A 22318-nucleotide genomic window follows, 5' to 3' on the forward strand; every position below is an offset into this window, starting at 1 on the left:
TGCTGGGATTAAAGGCGTGCGCCACCACCGCCCGGCCGAGACCATTTTTTAATTAATTAATATTTTAATATATTATGTAGGCTGTCAAAATGACTCTGTGGGTAAAGGCATTTGCTGCCAAGCCTGATGAGCTGAATTGGACACCCAGGACCCCCTTGTTGGAAGGAGTGAACTCCCTCAAGTTGTCCTCTGACCTCCATGTGTATGCCGTCACACACGTATGTCATCACACATGTGTATACAAACACATGCACATATACACAAATAGGTGTAATTTAAAAAATTTAACAACACATTATGGACAATTTTATCTGCATAAGCAATTCTCTTTTAAAGCCCACACAAGAGAAGTTCTTGTGGAAACTCCATCTTGGGGAGAAGGTGAAGTGTATCCTCCAAGGTAGTTGAATTTACAGAACCCAAATAGAAAAGTGACTAACAAGTCACCTGGCCTCTTTTGCCGAATGCTGACTGGTACATTCACTTATCCAAGGTAGGAGTATGGTGTGGTGATATTTTGTGTATGCTCTAACAAATAAAGCTTGCCTGCAGATCAGAAGGCAAAGCCAGACACTAGTTAGCCATAGAGACCAGGCAGTGGTGGCATACACCTTTAATTCCAGCCCTTTGGATCTCATGCCTTTGCTCCCAGTACTTGGGAGGCACACATGCCTTTAATCCCAGCACTAGGGAGGTTGAGACAGGTGGCAGGCACAGAAAGGAATATAAGCCTGGAGGAGACAGGAGCTCAGTCTTTTTCGGCTGAGGAGATGGTGAGGTGAGAGGTGGCTGTGGTTTGTTGTTCCTTTGTCTCTCTGATCTTTCCGCATTTACCCCGATATATGGCTCCAGGTTTTTATTAAGACCAATTAGGATTTGTGCTACAGTAGGGTCCAGATCAGGGATGAGGAAGCCTGCCCCATACCTGGTTAATGCCTGGACTCCTTGGCACTGCCAGCCAAAGCTTTGCCTACATGCCTGGCCTGGCCTCTCTGGTGAATGGGGGAGGAGCTGCTACTCAGGCCTGATGCTGATCTCTCCTGACAGCTGCCCCTAAGGCTGGCAAGCAGGGGGGAAGGGACCAGATTTAAAGATCCAGCTGCCCCACCCCCTGCCAGACCTGGGCAAGCCAGCAGCGGAGAGCATCCTCTGAACACACAGTGCCCAGGCAAAACAGGTCAGGGACTCCTATGCCCTGGTTTCCACCTCTTGACACCCTGGGAAATCTAGTCTTCATTTCTGCCCCCACTCCACAGGACAGGGAGACCAGTGCCCCCAACTATGAGATTTCGCCGCCTGACCCCTGGCTACTTCCGAGTGCTACAGGTAAGTACATCTAAATACTGGCTTTCTGTACCACCTCTCCCTCCCCCTCTCACGGCGGGGCTGATACCCCCAACGGCCAGATTGTCACGTTCCCTGCTGCCTGACTAGCCAGGACCCAGATGGGCAGTGAGGCGAGAGGGATTGGGGTGGAATCTCCCTGGGGCAGAAATGGCGTCCATATCTTCTCCACCCAGCAGCACCATCTTATCCGCTTCCTACCCAGATGTCTCCGTTGACCATGTATGTACACCCTTTGTGTTCTCCCAGATGCAGGTGGCCGGGGAGCTGAAGGCAGAGCCCCGGAGTCCACTGGTTGGGATTGTGGCTACGACGCTGGCTGTCCTCGGGTTAGGTGGCTCCTGCTATGCCGTGTGGAAGATGGTGAGGCAGCGGCAGCTGCCCAAGGCGCCCTGATGAGGCAGGCAGCCTCTCACCCAGGCTTGCAGGTAGGCGACTCAGGGGAAGGGTCTGCAATTTCAGAAACCCATGTTTTCCCCTTTGGGGATCAGTCTCTGCCATCGCCACAAACACAGAACAAACCTGACCCTACTCCCCAGTTTTACACTGTACCTGCACTCCAGCCCAGATTCAAAGAAGGCAGGCAGGGGTACGGCTTCCAGAGCTGGACCCGATGGGGAATAGACATCTTGGCTCAGAAACCCTTGCAGGGCTGGACTCCGCAGGACTGGAAGGGAAGTTAGAATCAGAGGTACGCCCTCTTGTCCAGGTCCTTTATTTTGGGCAGAACACCCAGAAGAGATCATCTCCCCAAAACCCAAAGTACACACTCTCAGACTAGCACTGAACCACTGTCCATGGGCAGTTTCTCTGCCCTATATCCTCAGGCCCCTCAGGTGGATGTGTCCATCTCAGGGATCTCAGTGGACACTTCTGTGGGCACGCCCAGGCGCTGGGGGGGCACATACGAGCCCATGCCCGCTGCCCTCTCAGCCTCTTCCTGACTGTAGGGTTCGATGCTCAGCTGCTTCAGCCTGGGAGAAGGAAGAATACGTGTTTGGAGCTGATCAGATGCAAGACATACCTGCATGATACCCATTCACCGTCTCCTGACCCCTTCATACCTTTTCTTGTGGTCTTTGGATCGGAAGTGGGTCTTCAGGTTGGCGGAATCGATGAAGTACCTCCTGCAGGGATGTAGGGTGAAGGGAAAGAGTAAAGAGGTGGTGAGGCCTTTCAGGTATGCCTACCTCCCTGGCCCTAACTCGTCCCCGGACACCAGATTCCGAGCCCGAAGAGATGGGAGGCGGGCTGACCCACGGGTCCCAAGACAGGAGATCCCACGAGCCTCGCCGCCCGGATCTCACCGCAATGGGGCTGGTACCTCAAACCCTGCTCGGCCCCGGGCTGGACTCACGCGCAGGCCAGACAGCGATGCAGGCCGCCCCCTGGCAGGTCCGGGTCGGGCTCGGCGTCCAGCTCTGGCTTGGGCCTCGGGAGCCCCTGCGGCCGCAGCTCGCGGTGAATCTCATCCAGGTCTGGCCGCCGCTTCTTGGCCTTCATCTGGCGGGCTAAGGAATGTGCTCGGTGCGCGCCGGTCCTGCGGGAGCGACCCATGATCAGTGACACCAAGGCCAAGGAGCTGGGAGTAGGGAACGACCCACACGTGTTGGCGCTTCCGGGCCGCTCAATGACGTCACGAGAGGTCCGCCCGGGGGCGGAGCAAGAGTGCCCAGACCGCCTCTGATGACGTCACGGACGGGCTGGTGGCTGGAGCGCCCCCCGGTGGCCGTGGATGGTAGTGACTGGGCTCTTGAGGGGCAGCGTCGTGCCTGGGGTTAGCGGATCCTTCCACTCTGCCGGTCCCATCATCACTTCCCGGTTTCCACACCTCGGATTTCAGTTGGAGAGGATACTTTCAACGTCTCTGGAAAGCACTGATGTTTGTGCCATGAATAAATTACTTCATAAATGAGAATAAGTTTGGAATCACGGAAGGGGCACCCCGAGGGTTACCCCTAGGCTCTAACAAAGGGCCTCTTCTTGCCTCTCCCCCGTTATTTTCTTGGGTCTGCGTCTCTTCTGTCCTCCCTCTACTCCTAGGCAAGTTCATGGGGCAAAGAGTGGGGAACTGTTTCCCAGAGAATCTAGCACCTAGGGAGGTGTTCCGTCCTTGAAGAGGGGTCAGTTTTTCTGTTTTTTGTTGGTTGGTTGGTTGGTTTTTCAGTGCTGGGGATGGAACCCAGGGCCTCACAGATGCCAGGCAGCTGGTCTAACAGGCGGACTCCATCCCCTGCCCAAGAGGAAATGTTGCTCATCTCTGCTTTCTTTCTCTATGCCCAGGCTCCCAGGAGAGGGCTGGCAGGAAAAGGGGAAATAACCAAGAAGTGTGTGCTTAGAGTAAGGAGAGGGCCAGGGGGCCTTTCTTCGCTCATCTTGGCCTGGTGCCGCTCAGGCTGGCCAGAGCCAACTCCACCGTATGGGAGCAGAGGATCTCAGCAATAATTCAGGGTTCCGACTCTTTGGAACCAGTTGCCAGGAAACAGGGAGACCGGCACGTGCATCCCTGGGGAGAACAGGTTTCTAGGCCAGACAAAGGAGTGAAATGGAAGCCCAGAGTGCTCACTAGAGGTGGCCTGGGGACCTTCCCACTCCAGCTCTTGAAGGCTGAGTAGAGATACAGGGCGGGGCCCCGAAGAAAACATGGCTAGTATGACTACAATCATAGGATGCACAGGTGTGGGTCCTGGACTCAAGAATTTGAGTGGAAAACTTTTTCGGCAGCTATTCTAAGAGCTGAACAACCACCAGTATTCCTAAGTGCAGGAAAATGGACTCTCCAAAGAGCTGTCTTCCTTAACGTTGGCCAATATGGGTCAAGACAAGGGGCTGAGGTGGCACAAGCCTGCCCCAACCTCAGAATCACTGGGATCCGGTTTACCTGCTCGGCACTGTGCCAGCTGGGGAGAATGGTGCATCTTTCATGAAGTCACCAGATCCCTGGGACAGGCTCTTGGTTCCTCCAAGTTTCTGGAGCCAGATCCACTGGTGCCCACTAAGCTACCACCTTCTGTGTTTGGGTGCCAGGCCCCTCTCCCCCACAGCCATGAACCAAGCTTTCTGGAAAGCTTACAAGTCCAAAGTGCTACAGACTCTGGGTGGAGAATCTGAAGAGGACCTGGCGGAGGAGGTGGGTACTGGCCATGTTTTCTAGAACAGAGGGACAGCAAAGGTGGGGTGGGGGGAGGGAGTATAAAGAACATTAAATAAGCTGGAGAGGAGAAAGATTATTTTATGCAAAGATTGTAGGCACATTCAGGGATTACAATCAGCACGGTGCAATGGGCGAAGCAGGTGCTGACTCCAAGGATCTCGTGAACTGCCATAAGACAAAGATTGTTCTAATGCCACGTGGCAGTAGCTACAGAAGTCCGTTAAGCTCGTCACAGCTTTCTAGTAGACAAAGCTAAGAAGTGAGACGGCTTGCCTGGAGAGGTATGAGCGCCTGCGTGTGGGAACAGGGAGTAAGTAGTCCTTATGCTCTGTGGGCCACAGTAGCAGCATTCCGTCAAGGCCATACTTAGACCATATTTAGTTCCGAGGGGGAGGGCAGAACGGACTTTGAACCTAGGAGTTTATGTCTGGAAGTTGTGATAAGTGGCAGCCACACAAATGGATGTGGCAGGGGCCCCATGGGGTGGGTGAGAGGGTGGCTAAGCATATGCCCAGACACGCTGGTGTCCAAGGCTGGGATTCTGTGGACATGTCTGTAGGAAAATGCTACAGTTGGTGTCTCCGTGGAAACTCCAGTACAGGCGTGAACTGGATTTAGTGATTTTTGTGTGGATATGCATCTTAAGCAGGATTCTGTACCTGTGTGCTTTCATGTAGGTATTTGCAGGTGTTGCATTTGGTTGGTAGAGACATTTTGACAGCTCTGCACAGGCCTCTGTTTAGCTAGCTGCCTGCAGGAATGGGTTGTGTAACCACATGAGTGTCCTTGTGTGACTGCCTAACGGCTCATACATCTGTGCACGGAAGGAAAGGGGTAGCCACAAAGAGGCATGCTCACATACAGGTGTGTGTCTGTAGCCGTGTGCATAGCGTGCCCTTGTCCACTCTATGTGTGTGTGTTTGGGTATGTGTGGGAGTGGGCAAGTGTATGTGCTTAAAGGTGTCTATATAGAGAGATTGACCATGCAAGCCTGTGTATTGACCAGGGGCACTATGTAGTCTACCTGTGAGCATTCCCGTGTGCCCTAGCAGAGCTGCAAAGTGGGTGTATAAGTGTGTGTGTGTGTGTGTGTGCACTGGCTAGCAATGGGGCTTCTCTCATGCTGGCTGGGTGGGGTCTTGTGTCCCAGAGGGAGAACCCAGCATTAGTGGAGTCTGAGGCGGCAGAACCCCCGGAGGAGGCCTTCAACCCCATGTCACAGCTGGCCCGAAGGGTGAGTTCTCCAGTCTTCCACTCAACCCTGGGGAGCCCCCGGAGGCTTGGCGGCGTGCGTTCCTGACTCTCAGCTCTTTCCTCCCAGGTCCAGGGGGTTGGGGTGAAGGGCTGGCTGACAATGTCATCTCTGTTTAACAAAGAAGATGAAGACAAGCTGCTGCCACCGGAGCCCTGCGCTGATCAGTACGTGTGGCCTCAGGGGGCGGGGCGGTGAGGGGCGGAAGGGTCCTAAGATCCCTCTTCTGCCACGCTGGCTCCCTGTGCTCTGTTCATCACCCCTGTATGCTCTATCCTCTTATCAGGATATAGCGGGGGGGGGGGGGGGGGTTAGATCTCTTGGGACTGAGATAACGGGAAGTCCTTATGGGTAGCTCCTCCCTCTTCCTCAGGACGGCCAACTCCCTAGAACCCAGGACAGCAGAGAAGGCCTTTTTAGGTGCCTGCGACAAAGTGTGGTCTAGATGGTAAATCCTCACCCTCCAAAGCAGCGGTGACCAAACATAGGTTCCCTTCCTCTGATTCTCTTGGCGTACATAGAGACCTGAGGATCCCAGAGGACCCCCCAAGGCACACCGGTTTGGAAAGCACTGTTTTATAAGGTCTTGGATGTTGAGAGCAGACCTAGGGCTTCATCTCCGCTGGCCCTGCATCTCTGCTTTTTCCTTCAGCCCTGCGCACCCACATCACATTCCCTTCTGCTCTGCCCACCCCCATCCATTATTCTTGCCGCCGAGGTTCCTTTCCTCTCCACCCCCTAACCTCCTCTGCCTGCCCGTCCCAGTTCTCTGAGGACTCTTCCAGAGTCAAGGCTCCTTCTTCGGGCGTTATCATCCCTCCTTGACAGCCCTTCCGCACGCACGTTGCTTCCACCTCTTCGTCCTTAAGCATCTGTGCTAGGATTTCCTCCGCTTTCTCCCGCGTACCCAGTTCCTCTTCCCTCTATTCCTAGAGCCTAACCACTTTGCTCGCCTGGCTCTCCCCGCCTCCCGCGGTGTGTGTGTGTTGTGGGGGTGTCCCTGCTATGGGGCCTAAGCAAGCCCACCCCACTTTCTCTCTCGTGCCCTTCCCCACTTAGAGACCCTCCCTGGCTTTCCGGACCTGGCTTGTTTCCGTTAGTCTATTCTTCTCTGCACCGGAGTTCCTTCTCCAAACTCCTGACCGCTCCACCCAACTCGGGGATCCCGGGACCCCTCTGCTCAGCCCTCTCACGTCCTCTCCTGACCCTGTCCCACTTGACGGTTTTCCCCCAGAGCCTCCGAACCCTCCCTTTGCTTGCAGGCCCTGACCTTGCCCCGACTCTCCCCTGACCGCACCTCTTGTCCCTTCTCCTGCCCACTGCCCCCTTCCGGGACCCCGGGCCAGCCCGCTGACCCCCGCCTCTCCTGCAGCCCGCTGGCGGCGCCTCCCCCGTCGCAGGCGGCCGCGGCCGAGTCGGAGCCGCGCGGGCCGGGATTCTGGGACGCGTTCGCCAGCAGATGGCAGCAGCAACAGCAGGCGGCGGCGTCCATGCTGCGCGGCGTGGAGACCCCCGCGGAGCGGGACCCCGAGCCCGGGGACAAGCCGGCCGAGGAGGCCGCGGAGTGCCCCGAGACCCGGGAGGTGGACCCCGCGGCAGGCTTCAAGTGGGGTTTCCTCACCCACAAACTGGCAGAGATGAGGGTGAAGACCGCGCCCAAGGGCGACTAGCCGGGGCCCGCCCTCCCTTCCCTACCTCCCCATAAAAACTCCTGGATCGACACCCGGTGTGATGGTGTCCGTTCTTTCCCGACAACAGGAAAAGCTACTTTTAGGTGGGCGATCTCAGGGGGTCGGGGTCTAGCTAAAGGGTTCCTCGCCTTCTTTCCCGACGGAAGTGCCGAGACACTCCAGGTGACAGGATGGGTGGCCTTAGATTTAAGGTACAACTTTCCAGAAAGCCCCAGGACGCGCTCCACTGCCCTGTTCCCCTTCCTTTCGTTCAGCACACCCTGCTGGTGGCCCAACGGCAGACGCTGGTTCAAAATGTGTGAAAATCTGGAGTAACGAACGAGGCAGCTCTCTACCAGCGGGTCCCAGACAAGGGTTTGCTGAGGAGCAAAACGCAGCTGCCCGTGTGAGCTCAGAGAGGATGAGGCAGGTATTTTGGGGAAGTTTCCTGGAGGAGACTGTGCGTGTGATCTTCCAAGAATACAGTTAGGGAAGGAAACCTAAGGCAGAGGAGGGGGATCCCGAACAAAGGCTTTGACGGGAACCTGTGAAGAAAACCTGCGACTTGGTGTGTTCTGGAGCGGGGGAAAAGGAACTCTGCTGGAAGTATAGCTCGGTTGGTAGAGGGCTTGCCTAGCTACATGAAGCCCTGGGTTCGATCCCCAGTTATCACATAAGCCTCAGTGGTTGCTAGCAGGGTGAGGCTGGCCTGGAACAGGGACACACACACACACACACACACACACACACACACACACACAGAAAGAGAGACAGACAGACAAACAGCAGGTTACAGATGGCAAAATCCTGACATAAGGGTGCCCCAGTTTTAATGATTTCCATTCCGGACCCTCCAAAACTCAGACTTTCTTACCTCGGGACCATGGGGGACCGGAAGGGGACGCGAAGCTCCAAGAATCCTGGGTGGCTCAAGCAAGCTACGTTTATTGAGCACTTTCTATATTCCAGGCACGTTTGCCACGTGCATTACAACAACTCCAGGACGCTATTTACGCCTTTAACAACCGAGAAAAGCGGAGTGCTTGGCCAAGGTCACACTCAGCCTGGAACCCACACTCAAAACACTCAGCCACGCAAACCAGTCCTCCCCTTTCCCCAACTTGTGCCCGCTGAGCCACACTCACGATCCTTTTATTAAATAATATTTTAGCTTTATTCAGTAGTTCGCTCATCTCCCACCCCAGGCCATCGCTGCTCACATTTAGCCTCCAGAAAGGCTATGTGCCCCCCCCCTCACCCCACCCATTTCCTCAGTCTGCGCCTGGCCCTGGTGGTCCCGCCTGCTCAGGGTGCAGATGGGGAAACAGATCTAGGCAAAGGGTTTGCTCACGGACGAGGCGAGCTCTCCGGGAGCCGTCTCGGGTGCCGTGATGCTCACACCTCGGACTCCCGCGGCGGGGCGCGCGCGCGCTGGCAGCCGTACAACCACTGGATGACGCGCGCGTTGCGTTCCACCACTGACACCGAGGGGCGTCCGTCCCGCGCGGACCCCGCCGCCTCCGAGCCGCCGCCACCGCCGCCTGCCGCACAGTCCGGGCTGCCCGCGTCCCCGTCGCTGGATGTCCAATCGCTGGTGTCCCCGGAGCCCGGCGGCGGCGACGTCGCGACCTGCGGGCTGTGCTCGGCGCCCCAGCTCTGCGGGGAGAAGCGCTCGGCGCCCAGCACCTCCACCAGCGCGCGCTCCAGGCCGCAGTAGTTGAAGAAGCGCTCCTTCTCCGACAGGGGCAGCGAGCACGTGGGACACAACGCTCTCTTCCCTGTCGCCTCCGGAGCATCCGGAGACCCAGCCCAGCCCGCAGGAGCCGCGGGTCTCTCTGTAGGTCCCGGGCTGCTCGGGGCAGCATCCCGGGGGGCGCCCAGGAAGAGGCGTCGTACTAGCCCCTGGCCCTTGGCGTTCTCTTTGTTCACCGAAGCCTTGCAGTCCCGCTTCTGGCGGTAGAAGATGAGGGAGTCAGGCCTCGGCTGTCGCCTGCCGCTACCCCGGCGGGCAGGCCCAGGCGTCCTGGGCGATGCAGAGGCTCCCAGCTCATTGCAAGGGTGTGGCGTCAGCGGTCCTGGTCCCCCTCGCAGGGCTGGCTCCTGGCGACGGACGATCACCTGCTGCGTCTTGACGTACTTGGCTTTGTCGGCCTCCAGCCTCTCCACGGCGCTAGGGGTTCGTGCCCTCGATGGCGTGGAGGGAGAGGCCAGGAGCATCTTAGTGGAGCTGGGCAGGTCAGTGCTCCATACACAGTTAGGGATGCACAGGTAGCTGAGGAGCAGCGAACAGTTCTCTGGAGTTCCTGCGGCCTGCAGGGAGAGAGGAACTGTCTGGGAGAGGGTAGGCTGTCCCTGCCCCTCTCCTGCAGGCATTCCTGGGTAGAGGATCATCTACTCACCCCTCCCCCATCAGCTGGTGCCATGCCCAGGGAGCAAGAGCTAGACCTCCTTAAGAGGCATTGGATAATTTGGGGGGAGGGGATTTTTGCCCCTTTGAGAGTACTCTGATCTGGCCCCTGGGCCAAGCACGGTACAAGCAAGCAGGACACTTGGAAAGGAAAATCAGGCGGGCCCTAGCTCAATTCCCGAAATCGGCTTTAACCGGAAAAAATACCTCTTCCCAACAGAGCAACTTCAAGCCCAAGACAAGGAGGTTCCGCAGCCACAGGCTGCCTGCAGCCGGCCCACCCTTCCCGCCCCCAAGCACCGAGGTCAGGGACATAACCATAGGGTAGAAACCTCTAGGAACTGCTGCCAGCTTCCTCGCCCAGGCCCAGCAGGGCTATTCAGGAAGGAGAGGGAGGTGGTCCCCAAGCCGCGTCAGTCTCTACTGCCAGCCACTGTGTGCCCTATGCCAAGGGGACTCCAGAAAAACCTAACCAGTAAACACCACCTCGTCCAACCCCCGCACTTTCATTTCAGACGCCAGGACAATGGCCAGGAGAGGAAAGGGCTTGTGTGGGTCCTTTTGAGAGTTAGGGTGCCGCCTGGGACCCAGATTTCGCCTTATCGTGCAGATCTAGACCGTCTTGGACACCCGACTTGCCGGTTAGAACTCCTCTCTGGTGTTTGGGTTCTGCTTCTGATGCTGTGGACCCCGGCAGGAACCCCAGTCTCACTAAGCAGTCTCTGCCTAATAACCTGCACCTCCAGAAATCTGCCCTCGGGGTCCCTGCTGGCTTCTCATCCAGAAACCTCTGACCCTTCTTCTTCACCTCCCTTGTCATGGGGAAAAGGGCAGGAGGGACAGTAAATCAAGAGCTGACAGTTTCCTTGTTAGCTCACAGAATGGGCCACCCACATGGCTCAACACACCCATCCCTGTCCTCCCATTTCCCGTTCCCATACAGCTGAAAGAGACTTATTGGTTCTGGGGTCTGAAGGGACCTTGCTTCTGGTGGCAAAAAGGCACAGACTAGGCAAGGATGTGTGAAGAAGGATGTGCGCTCCACCCTTCACAGAGGCCTTAGAGCAGAGACCCTGGTCACTTCAGCCCTGGCCCAACCTGTTAAACTTTCCACACACTACTCCACACTGCCACCTAGTATTCTGCCCACTGTGACTGAAACCTAGGCAGCAAGGACAGCCTGCCAGTGTCCCGCTCTATTCACTCAGGGACTATACTGGGTCAGATGCCAAGGTCCCAGGAGGGCACTGAGCTTGTCTGACCTCATGGATGGCCGCTGTCCCCTCCTTCTCTCTTTAGCAAGGAGGCTATAAAAAGTCCCTAAACACAAGGACCAAAATAGTCTGCTGTCCCCCGCTTCTTCCCTGTTTTCTGGGCTGCCTTTGATGTTTGACCACAGACGGCCCATGCTAGACTGGTAGTCAGTCTTGTCCTCTCTGTCCCCGTTACCTACCCTCTCCCAGCCCTTGAGTTAGAAATTCCAACTCTGTCCACGTAGAGGCTTCAGCTCTCATCATTGGCGCCTCCTAGTTAGTAGCTTGGCACCAGCCTCCTTACCAGCAGCCCCAAGGTACCCTCCTGTCCTGATACCCCCCCACCCAGATGCACTCACCTCCGTGTGGAGACACTGAGTTGCAGGGGTCCCTCGGTAGGCTCAGACTGAAGGCCAGAGGGACAGCGGGGACCAGGGAGTAACTTTAGTGGCAGCCAAGCCTTACTCTCCACAGGAAAAGCGAAGAGCCTCCACCCCCTAGGTTAACCCTTCCAGACCCAGAGCTCAGACTCAATTAACTCCTTCCTGACCAGTCTTGGTGCTGACAGGACCTGTGAGCCGTGTCCAGCAACTTTACAGATGGTTAAAATCAGTTCTGTTGCCATGGAGCCACCGTAAACTTGGGCTGAAGTACCATGACCCCAAACGAGACCTTCTACTCCCCACCCAGGCTCCTTCTGAAGTCTCCATGTTCTGACTGGAGGACAGAAGAGGATGCTATGCCATTTGCTTTTTCCCCTAGCAGGTATAAGCCTGTTTTAATCCTGGTTCTGGAGTGTGGCAAGCCTGCTCTTCCTAGAGATGAGCCTGGCATCTGCAGCCTAAGGGTGGGTGAGGGTGCTGCAGGTGTGTTGAGAGCCTGTCCCAGCAAGACTTAGCATGAGGATTGAGCAAGAACTCAGTGGTCCTGCCCCAGTGATGGCAAACGGGAAGGATGTGATGAAAGAGGCCTTCCAGGGCTAAGCCTCCATCCTTTGGCCTCCTACCTGGGATCCCTAGTGGCCCAGCAGACTCTTCTCTGACACCATTTATCTCAAGGGGAAGCCCTAGCCATGAAGGAGACCCACTCCTCTCAGTAGGTCAACTCCTTAGCACTGGAGTTCAAAGGCTGGGGCTCAGCTCCGCCTCTGTTTCTCTCCCGGTTGCGCCCACCCCCTACCAGCCCAACCACTTAGCATAAACCCCCTCCCTCCCTCCCTCCTAACACTTTTAATGATTGCAAGGCACATTCCCATCTATGCGCCTGATCTCCCTGGAGCCTCCTCCCCTGGAGCCTAGATAGGGCTGGCAGGAATAGTAACCCCACTTCATGGGAGGAACTGAGTCAAGCAGGAGGGACATGTGCAGACCCCCAAAGCCCTCTCTCTCCTCTGCCCCCATGTCTGTCTGGCTAGACCCAGAGTCTGTCTGAGAACCCAAGGCTCATCACCTGTCAAGAAGATGCTGTTACCTTCCCTAGGCCTGGAATGGGATGGAAAGATGCTGGGACACACAACATATCTTGATGGAAGAGAGAGGTGGAGGAGACTCCTCTGGCTTCCTACCTGGGGAGCCTGCCAGATTTCCCCAACCCTGTTTGTACGAAGGAGAAGCCCTTCCATTGGAGTGTTACACTCTCAACGGGTGAACGCTCCATCACCCAGAGTTCAAAGGTCAGTGCTTGGACCCGGTCCCACTCACCCCTGGTCCCTGACCTTCTGTGAGCCCCTGGATCCCTGTCCCACTGTTACGAAGGGGAGGAGGGGGTATTTACTTTTGTCCATAACAACACAATTGTCTTGTTACAGCATTTGACAAAATACTTTCAGCACATTGTCACAATTCATCTCGAAGACAATCTTTAGGGTTAAGTTTTATCATTTTTCCCATTTAGAGCTGAAGAGACTGAGGCTTAGGGTAGTGAAATGACTTGTCCAAATTCACACGATGATGGCTGTTTGCTTTGTTTTGAGAAGGGGTGTCAAGTAGACCAGGCTAACCTTGAACTTCTGATCCTCCTATCCACCTCTAGAATGCTGGAATTACAGGCATGAGCCACCATGCCTGATTTTGTGCAGTCCAGTGCTGGGGGTGGAACCCAGGCCCTGGGTATGCTAAGCAAGCCCTCCACCAACTGAGTTACATTTTCACTCCAATAGGTGACTTTTATTGAGGAAGATATATATGCTAAGGGCCGTTCTTGTTACTTCACGTGGTGATCATATATTTAATCCAGGGAAACGGTCCCTTCTAGTTCGGTAGATGTAGGTAGGGTCCAGGCCAGTAGCCCTGTAGCCTGAGCATGAAGGGTTAAACAGGGGGGAGACCGGGCGGGGGCCCAGCTGGGATGCTGTCAATGGCAGGAAACCTGGCCTGCCAGGGAGAGGATGGGGCCTAGTGTCTCACTGAGGCCACCCCCACTCCTTTGCTTTTAAAGGAGCATCCGGGTTAGGTGGAGGGACTGGCAGGGGCCCCTTCACAGCTGTGTTCTGGGGATCAAGAACAGATGCTAGACTACTGGAAGGGGAACCCAGGGGGTAGCAGGGGGGTCATCCTGATTGGATGTCTTGTTTTCCACACTTCTGAAGTGAGCCGGCTCCCCCTCAGTACTCAATCAGAGGGCAGAGACTTAGAGAGCCCTAGTCAGAGGGCAGTGCCCCTCTTGGGAGTCTTCAGTTGGAGGGGTGAGAGTCTGAGAGCCTTGCTCTCAGGGGTTCCCAGTCTGAAGTATCAGTGCCTCATGCCAGGATGCCAGTGGACAAAGTGTCTAGGGACAGACACAGACCCAGGAACACACAGCCTGAGCAGGCGCACACAGGAGAAGGCAAATGGTGAGGGACCCCGAAAGAGCTGGGGGGAGTAAGAGGGACAAGAAACAGAAGGATGGGAGGTCATATATCTGTCTGTCCTATGAGGATGGGGGCCCACATCCCTCTATCCAGCGGCCCTCAATTCGCAGGGGCATTCAACAAGGGCCAGATCCTCTCTTTCTGGTCATGGGTCCCCAGGGAAATCTTTAAAGTGGCTCCTTCCTGCCCGCTAGCCAGGACCTGGGGGAGGGGGAGGCTAAGTCTGAGGGCTGTTTCCTTCCTATACCCGACCTCAGACCTCATTCCCGGAACACCTGAGCTGGGAATGGGCCTGAGTCAGAAGCGGCTCCTTTCAGGAGAGGGTTGACAGGCAGACTGGGAATAGCTCTGGGCAGTGTCGGGAATAGTGAGATAGGGCCCCGAGAAGCCTTCAGATCTGGCTTCAGACCTCATGCCTGCATGTCACAAAGGAGACTCTTGTCTACATCTCCCCAGCCAGCCACAGCCCCCAAGCCACAACCATTCACACTTTAGCCCGGACTGGATTCGAATCCTGACTCTCCACTCTGTTTTGACATTGCCTCCAACAAAAACATAACCTCTCTGGGCAGCCCGTCTTGTCAAATGTGTCGTTTGAGGGTGGGCTGAGAAATCACGAGCACCTTGTGGCAACCCAGGAATGGTGGATGGACCTGACCTCTCCTTGGGCTCTCCACCAGCCGCCCTCAGACTTGGACCTGTGGCCTAAGCCTTTTCTCCCTGCACACACACACACACACACACACACACCCCACACCCCGACCCCCCACCCCCGCCAGCCTCACTCTGCTGGCAACAGATCATTGGGGACACTTTCCCTGTGCTGTGGGGTCAGCAGACGGGGGTCACATCCTCTTGAGGGACTCATGGGGAGGTTGGTGGCAGAGGTGGGGAGCAGGGGGACCACAGAGGAAGACTGACCAGCTCTGTTGCAAGGAGACGAAGAAAGCAGATGATGGGGGTGGGGCAGGGGCGATTTGTTCCGCTTGGATGGGGTGGGGAGCTTCAAAGAGGGGATTTGAGCAGGGCCTGGGGGGGGGGGGGAGATTGTTGTTTGGGCTAGGGGTGAAAGAGCCCTGGTAGCCTCAGGGCAGAGGACAGCAGGAGCTGGGGTCTCAGGGAGGGCAAGAGGCTTAGAGAGAAGGTGGGGTGCAGAGAATGTAGTGTTGACAGGGGTGCAGGTTAGCGCCAAGACAGGGACTCGGACCTGGAGGGAGGCCCCCCGATGGGCTGGTGACCTCCCTCAATTCCTGAGAGCGGAGTCAAAGTTCCTCTCTAATTTGTGGCTTTCCATTTGGGGAAAGAATCTTAGCCACAACAATAGCCTGGCCCTGGCAGCTGCCGCTCCGAGGGGTGTGGCTCCGAGCAGAGCCTGGCCCCTAGCACCGCCGGGACACGACCCACAGCAGGGGTAGTACAGAGGGAGATGCCACTGAACATTTGTTCTTCTGAGAACCTACACAGCTAGTGAGCAACGTATACAAGACAGATAAGATGCCTACTCTCTTAGTGCTGATCACCTAGTTAGAATAGCGGACCAGCTACAACCGATGAGTGTTTCCGGTGCTAGGTACTGTGCAAAGTACTTTATACTCAGTACCTCAATTACATACAAACTCCTGTATAAAGCAGGAATTATTATATTATCCTAACTTTTTTCTTCTTTTGCACCCCCACCCAGGCAGATATTAGTTGTAATACGTATCTCATAGCTGCAACAAAATATTTCACAAAATCAACTTAAGGAAAAAAAGGTTTGTTTTGCCATTATGGCAGGAAAGGCATGGTACCAGGAGCAGGAAGCAGCTGATCACATTGCAGCTGCAGGCAGGAAGCAGAGAGAGGTGGATGAAAGCTGCTCAGGGCCCCTTTCCCCTGTTCACTCAGTCCAGGACCCCAACCTATGAAATGAGCTACCCACAGTTAAAGCCAGCCTCCACTAATTTAGTAGAGATAACCCCCCACGGACATGCCCAGAGGCTGGTCTCCTAGGTGACTCTGGATCCTGTCAAGCTGACAGTATTAACAACAGCTTGTTTGTATATATATGCATATGTATGTGTGGTGCTGCCTTCAACTAGCTCTAGGACTCACAGGGAGAGGAGGGGGTTCATTTTCCAGCCTTTACTCTTGCATAAGTGTTTTTATCACTTTGCCAGCCAGATGCTGCCTCTCTCCTGAGTGGTATTTAGATGCAGCAATGTTTTTAGAGGATGCTGAGCCACAAGAGAATATGAAGTTGCATTTGTTTGTTTCTGGAGCTGCTTGGGCCATAACATTGATAGTGGGTTTTTTGTTTAGCTTTGAGACAGGGTCTCACTATGTAATCTGGTTGGCCTGGAATTTGCTATATAGACTAGGCCGACCTCAAACTCACAAAGATCCTCCTGCTTCTGCCTCCCAAGTGCAAAGATTAAAGGAGTTTGGCACTATGCCTGACCTATTTTGAGACAGGATCTGAAGCAGCCCAGGTTGGCCTTGAACTCTCTACATAGCCAAGGATGACTTGGACTTCTGATTCTCCTGTTTCTGTCTCCTGAGTATTGGGATTACAGATGTGTGCTACCATCCCCAGTTTTATGGAATGCTGGAGATCAAAACAAGGGTTTTCTGCACATGAGGCAAGCACCCTACTAACTGAGTTACAACTGCAATCCCTTTTAGGGTAATCCCTCCTTTACATTCCCATGCAATTAAGCACCAAGACCAGCCGGTTATCTTCAGAAAACATCTGGATTTCTATGGCTTCCTATCCTGCTCCATTCCTACCATCTCAAGCCAAGTCATCAATCTCTCTAAGTTGCTAAGATGGACTCTGCTGAGTGTCCCTTCTGCTAACCTTATTCCTTGGAGTCTGTTCTCAATATGATGATACATCAGCCCTTCAAAAATACACACCAGACGCATGCCGTTGCACAGGTACACACACACACACACACACACACACACACACACACACGCACATACATAAATACAATTAAAAATATACATGAACCCTATGGCTTTTCTGCTCAAAACCCCGAAAAAGGCCTTATATATCACTCCAATGAAAGCTAATGTCCAAGGGACTAGGTTGCTGAATATGTTCCTGCCTGTGTGGCAATGTGCACACCAGTGCAGGTGACCTCAGAGGTCAGAAGAGGGCATGGGATTCCCTGGAGCTGGAGTTACAGCCGGTTGTGAGCCCCCTGGAGTGGGTGCTGGGAATTGAACTCTGGTCCTCTGAGCAGTAGGAGCTCTTAACTGCCATCTTCAGCCCGGCACCTCACACTGGTGCATAGGAGCTCCATTGAACTACAAGCTATGGCTGCCTCCTGGGGTTCTCTGAGCTCCCGTGTCCAAGGACTAGGGGTGGAGAGAGGAGAGCAGTCTTCTCTTTCTCCCTTCCCCCACTCCCCGTCCCCACCCGAGACAGCGTTTCTCTGTGTAACAGCTCTGGCTGTCCTGGAACTCGCTCTGTAGACCAGGCTGGCCTCGAACTCACAGAGATCCACCTGCCTCTGCCTCCTGAGTCCTGGGATTAAAGGTGTGAGCCATCACTCACTGCCCGGCTAGAGACAGGATTCTTGACACCCCGTCTTATTGGGCATCTTGGACTCTGGTTATAAGTAGGGATAGGCTTCTGGTACAGAGCAGGGGTGAGGAGCAATGTGTGTGGGTCCTGGGTGCTTCTTGGAACCCCTCTACTGATAATTGGTAATTGTAAACAGACAGGTCATGCCATTCCAGCATCAGAAGGTGCTCAGGCTCTCTGGGAGCATGAGGGTCCACACTGGGCCACCCTGGGAGCCACGGAGGTTTGAAGAAGTGGTGGGAGGGGACATGAGAGGGATTGTCACACTAAGCAGCAGAGGAGGGAGAGCACTGTATTGCAGGCTGTGGGGGGTCCACCCACAATCCTTTTCTCCCCCCAGGAAGAGCCACTGGGACCCAAAGAGGCTTCTCACTCAGTGCGGATGGTGGTGTGTGAGCAGCACCAGTTTTCAGGGTAGGGCTCGCCGTCCACACATGCCCAGTGCTCTGAGCAATGTCCCCTTCTTAAAGTCCACCTCGGCTGCTGCTAAGGTCACTGGCTTCCCAGAAGGGCCTGGATTTGATGACTGAGGGAAGTCGAGTACAAATGTCAAGCCACTTGATGTCCCATCCTGCCCTCAAACAGACCGGGCTTGCGGCTCATTGGTAAAGCACTTGCCCTGTATGGGTGAGGCACTGAGTTCAGTCTCTAGCACACAAACAAACAAACAGACAGACAAACAGAAAAGAACCATCAAGCGAGCTGTAAATCATGCTGCTCCCCCTTGGAGGTTTAAGAAGTAGCCAGAGAGGCTGCCTCTACCACTGCTATTGGCCATCAGGAGATAGCAACATCTCACAACTCTTGATTAACTACACATGATAAATTGCCACAATGGTAATATTGCTTCCAAAGTCATCCCATTGTACCTTACAAAATCCACAGGCAAGTTCTTGGAACTGGAGCGGTACAGACAACCTTTAGGGAGTGGTTTGTGCCTAGACAATCCCAAAACATAGGGTTGTCCACCAGGGGGCAGGCTGCACCAGGCAGGAAGCTTTCCTGTACTTCCAGGACCTGTCCACATGGCTGCCTGCACAGATATCCTTGACTCTCTCAGCCACCTGGAAGGACTTAGACGTTCTTGACGCTGACACTGGGTGCTCTGTAATGGTAGTTAACCAGCAACCGCAGCGACTCCTGCATTAGTACCCCTCCGGGGAGGTTAGAAATGTCTTTACATATGTTATTCTCATTTAGTTAGCAAAACAATTTGGAAAAACAATGCATGATTAAAGCCACTCCTCAGAGGACTAAGTGGCTGCATCAAAGTCACACAGTAAAGCTATTGCCGCTGCTGCCATTGGTTAGTTACCCTCTGACATTTATTAAGCTCTTATGCTACTGTGTGATAAGACTTTTCCTGGGGAGATGCCACACACATGTCTACTCACCCAGACAGGAAGCCCAAGACAGACCAAAGTACAGATACCATTAAAGTCCAACTTAGTAAACCAGTGAGTTTTATTGGGGTCACTTACAGGAATATGGATGAAGGGTTACTTACAGGAACAGAAATTACTCAAAGACTGTAAACAGACGTTTCCTGTCCTGACTGCCTGGTAAAGGACCGACTCAGAGGCTGAATATGAATTATAAATGCTCAGCTGATAGCTCAGGCTTATTACTAGCTAACTTGTAGCTAGAGTTTTCCTGCCTGGCCCACAGTCAGGATATATCTCTTTCACCTGCCAGTCCCACAGCCTCTCAGACCCGACCAAGTAAACACAGAGACTTATGTTGCTTTCAAACTGTATGGCCGTGGCAGGCTTCTTGCTAACTGTTCTTATAGCTTAAATTAATCCATTTCCTTTAATCTATACCTTGCCACATGGCTCGTGGCTTACCGGCATCTTCACAAGCTGTTTCTCATCGTGGTGGCTGGCAGTGTCTCTCTGACTCAGCCTTTCACTTCCCAGCTTTATTCTCCTCCTTGCCCCGCCTATACTTCCTGCCTAGCCAATGGCCAATCAGTGTTTTATTGATTAATTAGCAACACATTTGCCATACATCCCACAGCACTAACTCTTACACTTAAATTAACCCATATTCCTTATTTACACCTTGCCACGTGGTGGTACCTTTATTAACATGACACGTTCATTTCCTGCTCCCTCTGCGTCTGATTGTCCACTCCTCTGACTCTTTTGACTCTGCCCTTCTTCCTCCTATCATTCTCCCTGTGTCAAGCTGTCATGCCCAATCTCTTCTTGCCCTGCTACCAGCCAACCTGTTTTTTATTAACAATGAGCGTAATACACAGCAAAAGACAGCTGTCCCCAAAGCCAATCCCAGCACAGGCGGCAGCTCATAAAAGCTGGGACACACTGCACAGCCTTCAGGCAGCTCAACATGCTTGGAGAATGAATGTCCTTTCCAGGTGCCTCTAAATTTAGTTGGTCTAAATCTTTTCTAGGCAGCTCAGCTGGTTTCTGCATCTTCCAGGCAGCTGGTTTAGTCTCAGAGTCTTCTTAGCAGCTTACCTGGTCTGGGAGTGACTCTCAGCAGTTTGCCTTGTTTACTCTTGGGAGGGAGGGGCCTAGTGAATCTGGTCAATTTTAGGAACTTCCTGAAGCTATTTTAAGTTGTTTAAGGAGCTTCTGGGTAGGATGGAATGTTTCAGTCTCTAAGAAAACTGCTACAGAATATGTGCCAAGGTTGATACTGAGGAACCATCATCAGGCAGCAGGTGCTACACACCTAAATATCCCAGCACTTGAGAGTCTGAGGCAGAAGGATCGTGAGTTTGAGGTCAGCCTGGATTCTATAGCAAGACATTGGGGGTGGTGAGACTTATTTAATTCTATAATAATTGGGACAGTAAATAATTGGATTGACGGGATAAACAGAATACTGAAATATGATAGAGGTTCTTATTTGCTCAGTTCAACAATACATACATAAGCCTTTCATTTTGTTTTCTCTTTCCCATTCTCGGTCTTGAATCCAGGGCCCAGGGCTGGGCAAGAGCCACCACACCTAGTTTGCACCCAGCTTGCTCACCTTTTCTTGTCTCTGCTGAGGATTGAACCCAAGCTCTTGAGCATGCAAGGTGTGGTGGTCTGAATGAAAATGACCCGAATAGGCCCATAGGGAGCGGCACTATTAGGAGGTGCAGCCTTGTTGGAGGAAGTGTGTCACTAGGGGTGGGCTTTGAGGTTTCGGACGCTCAAGCCAGGCCCAGTGTCTCTCTCTTCCTGCCTCCTTCTGATCCAGATGTAGAACTCTCAGCTACCTCTTCAGCACTGCCTGCATGTCACCATGCCTCTTGCCATGACAATAATGGACTAAATCTCTGAACTGTAAGCAAGCCCCAATAAAATGGTTCCCTTTATAAGAATTGCTGTGAACTGGGTGTGATGTCAAACACTTTAATCCCAGCACTCCAGAGGCAGAGGCTGGGGAATCTCTGAGTTTGAGGCCAGCCTGGTCTACAGAGCAAGTTCCAGGACAGCCGGGGCTACACAGAGAAATGCTGTTAAAAAAAAAATTTTTTTAAAAAAGGTCCCCATAGACATTCACCATTGCATGTGGTTTTATTCAGTGTTGGGGATCAAACCCAAGTCTTGATGCATGCTAGCAAGCACTCTACCAACTGAGCCACAGCCCCAGACTCTCCCTTTTTTCTTTCCATGTACGACTTGTGTGTCTTCCTCAGCTGAGGGCAGGATCTATGTGGACTTCCTTTGTAACTATCAGTAGTAATTTTCCATGAATGGGCAGAATCTCTGAGTTTCACAGCAGGAGCTATACCCAGTTCATTGACAATGATTAACAAAGACCCTTTGAACCTCTTTGGATCCCATGCACGTAAAGGAAATCCTGATGCCAGGAAGTTTCTCCTCTAAGGCTGGCTGAGATGCAGGCCTAGATAAACATCTGATTGAGTTCCAAAGACTTCTTCTCCCCGCCAGCCCACTATAGCACACCAGCATTGTACTTGTGACTAGTCAAGTGTGGGCCCCGGGAACACCGTTGACGAGATTAGAGACACAGGGCGGAGGCCCCACAGGTCTCTCAGCTTTAGGAAACCCATCCCCTGAACTGGGAAAAACAGGGCCGGGGTGGTTAGTCCCCCAGCCAGCTGGAGAAGGCCCAGCACCTTGGCTAAGTCCAGTAATTGTATTCCAATAGGTGGACTCTGAGGAAAAGGATCGCCTCCCAGGAGATGGCCTCTCTGCTCCAGGCCAGCGATGAGAGGAACTAACCCATAGGAGCCTTACAATTCCTCCGGAAGTCTCTCCTTCCAAGCCTCTTGGTCCTGGCCCCAGAACACTTACGACAGATTCATGTGCTCTTTCAAGGATGAGTCTTTGGCACTGCTGGCTGAGTGTGATGGTGCACACCTATATTCCCAGCATTCAGGAAGATCAAGAATTCAAGGCCAGCCTGGCCTACAAACATACACTCCTAAGTTTTGTTTGTAATTGTAGTGGATCTGCTGACCACACTAGAGTCTCTCCTTGGAAGCCAGCTTGAGAAGTCCTGAAGCAGAGAAGCAGTGAGGCAGTGGTGGATAAAAGGGGAGGCAAATGAAATGGACACACATTATGTACATGTATAAAAAGAATGTGTCATGATGAAAAACAATACAGTGCTGAGTAGACTCGATAACCCAGCAGGTAAAGGTGCTGGCCACCAAGCCTGATGCCCTGAGTCTGAGCCCCCAGACCCACACGGTGGAAGAAGAGAACCGACTCCTGCAAGCTGGCCTCTGACTTCCACATGTGTGTCCTGTCATGCCCACACCCACGCGTATTCGCACGAATAAATTTAAAAAATACATTTTTTTTTTTAATGCTTGAAAGAAAGTCCT

The 22318-nt window shown here is 53.6% G+C and overlaps 4 protein-coding genes across 5 annotated transcripts; 2 read left to right on the forward strand and 2 right to left on the reverse strand.

Moving 5' to 3' along the window:
* Positions 1-89: 89 nt before the first annotated feature.
* Positions 90-3325, forward strand: Znf593os (ZNF593 opposite strand). Its single transcript, XM_059256173.1, has 3 exons — positions 90-1326; positions 1594-1772; positions 2295-3325. The coding sequence occupies exons 1-2, from the start codon at positions 1282-1284 to the stop codon at positions 1738-1740; spliced, it is 192 nt and encodes a 63-aa protein (XP_059112156.1). The 5' UTR covers positions 90-1281; the 3' UTR covers positions 1741-1772; positions 2295-3325.
* Positions 2044-3754, reverse strand: Znf593 (zinc finger protein 593). The gene is made up of 3 exons (XM_059256172.1): positions 2702-3754; positions 2409-2471; positions 2044-2318 (listed from the first exon to the last, which is right to left on the reverse strand). The coding sequence occupies exons 1-3, from the start codon at positions 2899-2901 to the stop codon at positions 2177-2179; spliced, it is 405 nt and encodes a 134-aa protein (XP_059112155.1). The 5' UTR covers positions 2902-3754; the 3' UTR covers positions 2044-2176.
* A 93-nt stretch (positions 3755-3847) lies between these two features.
* On the forward strand, positions 3848-7420 carry C2H1orf232 (chromosome 2 C1orf232 homolog). Of its 2 annotated transcripts, none has more exons than XM_059256174.1 (4): positions 3848-4474; positions 5649-5732; positions 5820-5917; positions 7123-7420. In XM_059256174.1, the coding sequence occupies exons 1-4, from the start codon at positions 4268-4270 to the stop codon at positions 7418-7420; spliced, it is 687 nt and encodes a 228-aa protein (XP_059112157.1). In that variant the 5' UTR covers positions 3848-4267. The 2 variants fall into 2 exon arrangements, with proteins under 2 accessions (XP_059112157.1, XP_059112158.1); XM_059256175.1 differs by lacking the exon at positions 3848-4474 and adding an exon at positions 5062-5115.
* A 1282-nt stretch (positions 7421-8702) lies between these two features.
* Positions 8703-11552, reverse strand: Fam110d (family with sequence similarity 110 member D). The gene is made up of 2 exons (XM_059256176.1): positions 11440-11552; positions 8703-9730 (listed from the first exon to the last, which is right to left on the reverse strand). Exon 2 carries the CDS (start codon positions 9635-9637, stop codon positions 8816-8818), a length of 822 nt encoding a protein of 273 aa, XP_059112159.1. The 5' UTR covers positions 9638-9730; positions 11440-11552; the 3' UTR covers positions 8703-8815.
* Between the last annotated feature and the right edge of the window lie 10766 nt (positions 11553-22318).

Source organism: Peromyscus eremicus, chromosome 2, assembly GCF_949786415.1.
Source record: "Peromyscus eremicus chromosome 2, PerEre_H2_v1, whole genome shotgun sequence".
NCBI lineage: Eukaryota > Metazoa > Chordata > Mammalia > Rodentia > Cricetidae > Peromyscus > Peromyscus eremicus.

What these genes read in the sequence shown, in the direction of transcription:
- Znf593 (XM_059256172.1), bottom strand. Translation starts at nt 2,901, where the DNA reads ATGGGTCGCTCCCGCAGGACCGGCGCGCACCGAGCACATTCCTTAGCC. An exon ending in CATCGCTGTCTGGCCTGCGC is followed by an intron (nt 2,472 to 2,701) that starts GTGAGTCCAGCC and finishes ACATCCCTGCAG; the next exon opens with GAGGTACTTCATCGATTCCG. An exon ending in TCCAAAGACCACAAGAAAAG is followed by an intron (nt 2,319 to 2,408) that starts GTATGAAGGGGT and finishes TCCTTCTCCCAG; the next exon opens with GCTGAAGCAGCTGAGCATCG.
- Znf593os (XM_059256173.1), top strand. Translation starts at nt 1,282, where the DNA reads ATGAGATTTCGCCGCCTGACCCCTGGCTACTTCCGAGTGCTACAG. An exon ending in GCTACTTCCGAGTGCTACAG is followed by an intron (nt 1,327 to 1,593) that starts GTAAGTACATCT and finishes GTGTTCTCCCAG; the next exon opens with ATGCAGGTGGCCGGGGAGCT.
- C2H1orf232 (XM_059256174.1), top strand. Translation starts at nt 4,268, where the DNA reads ATGAAGTCACCAGATCCCTGGGACAGGCTCTTGGTTCCTCCAAGTTTC. An exon ending in AAGAGGACCTGGCGGAGGAG is followed by an intron (nt 4,475 to 5,648) that starts GTGGGTACTGGC and finishes CTTGTGTCCCAG; the next exon opens with AGGGAGAACCCAGCATTAGT. An exon ending in CCGGAGCCCTGCGCTGATCA is followed by an intron (nt 5,918 to 7,122) that starts GTACGTGTGGCC and finishes CCTCTCCTGCAG; the next exon opens with CCCGCTGGCGGCGCCTCCCC.
- Fam110d (XM_059256176.1), bottom strand. Translation starts at nt 9,637, where the DNA reads ATGCTCCTGGCCTCTCCCTCCACGCCATCGAGGGCACGAACCCCTAGC.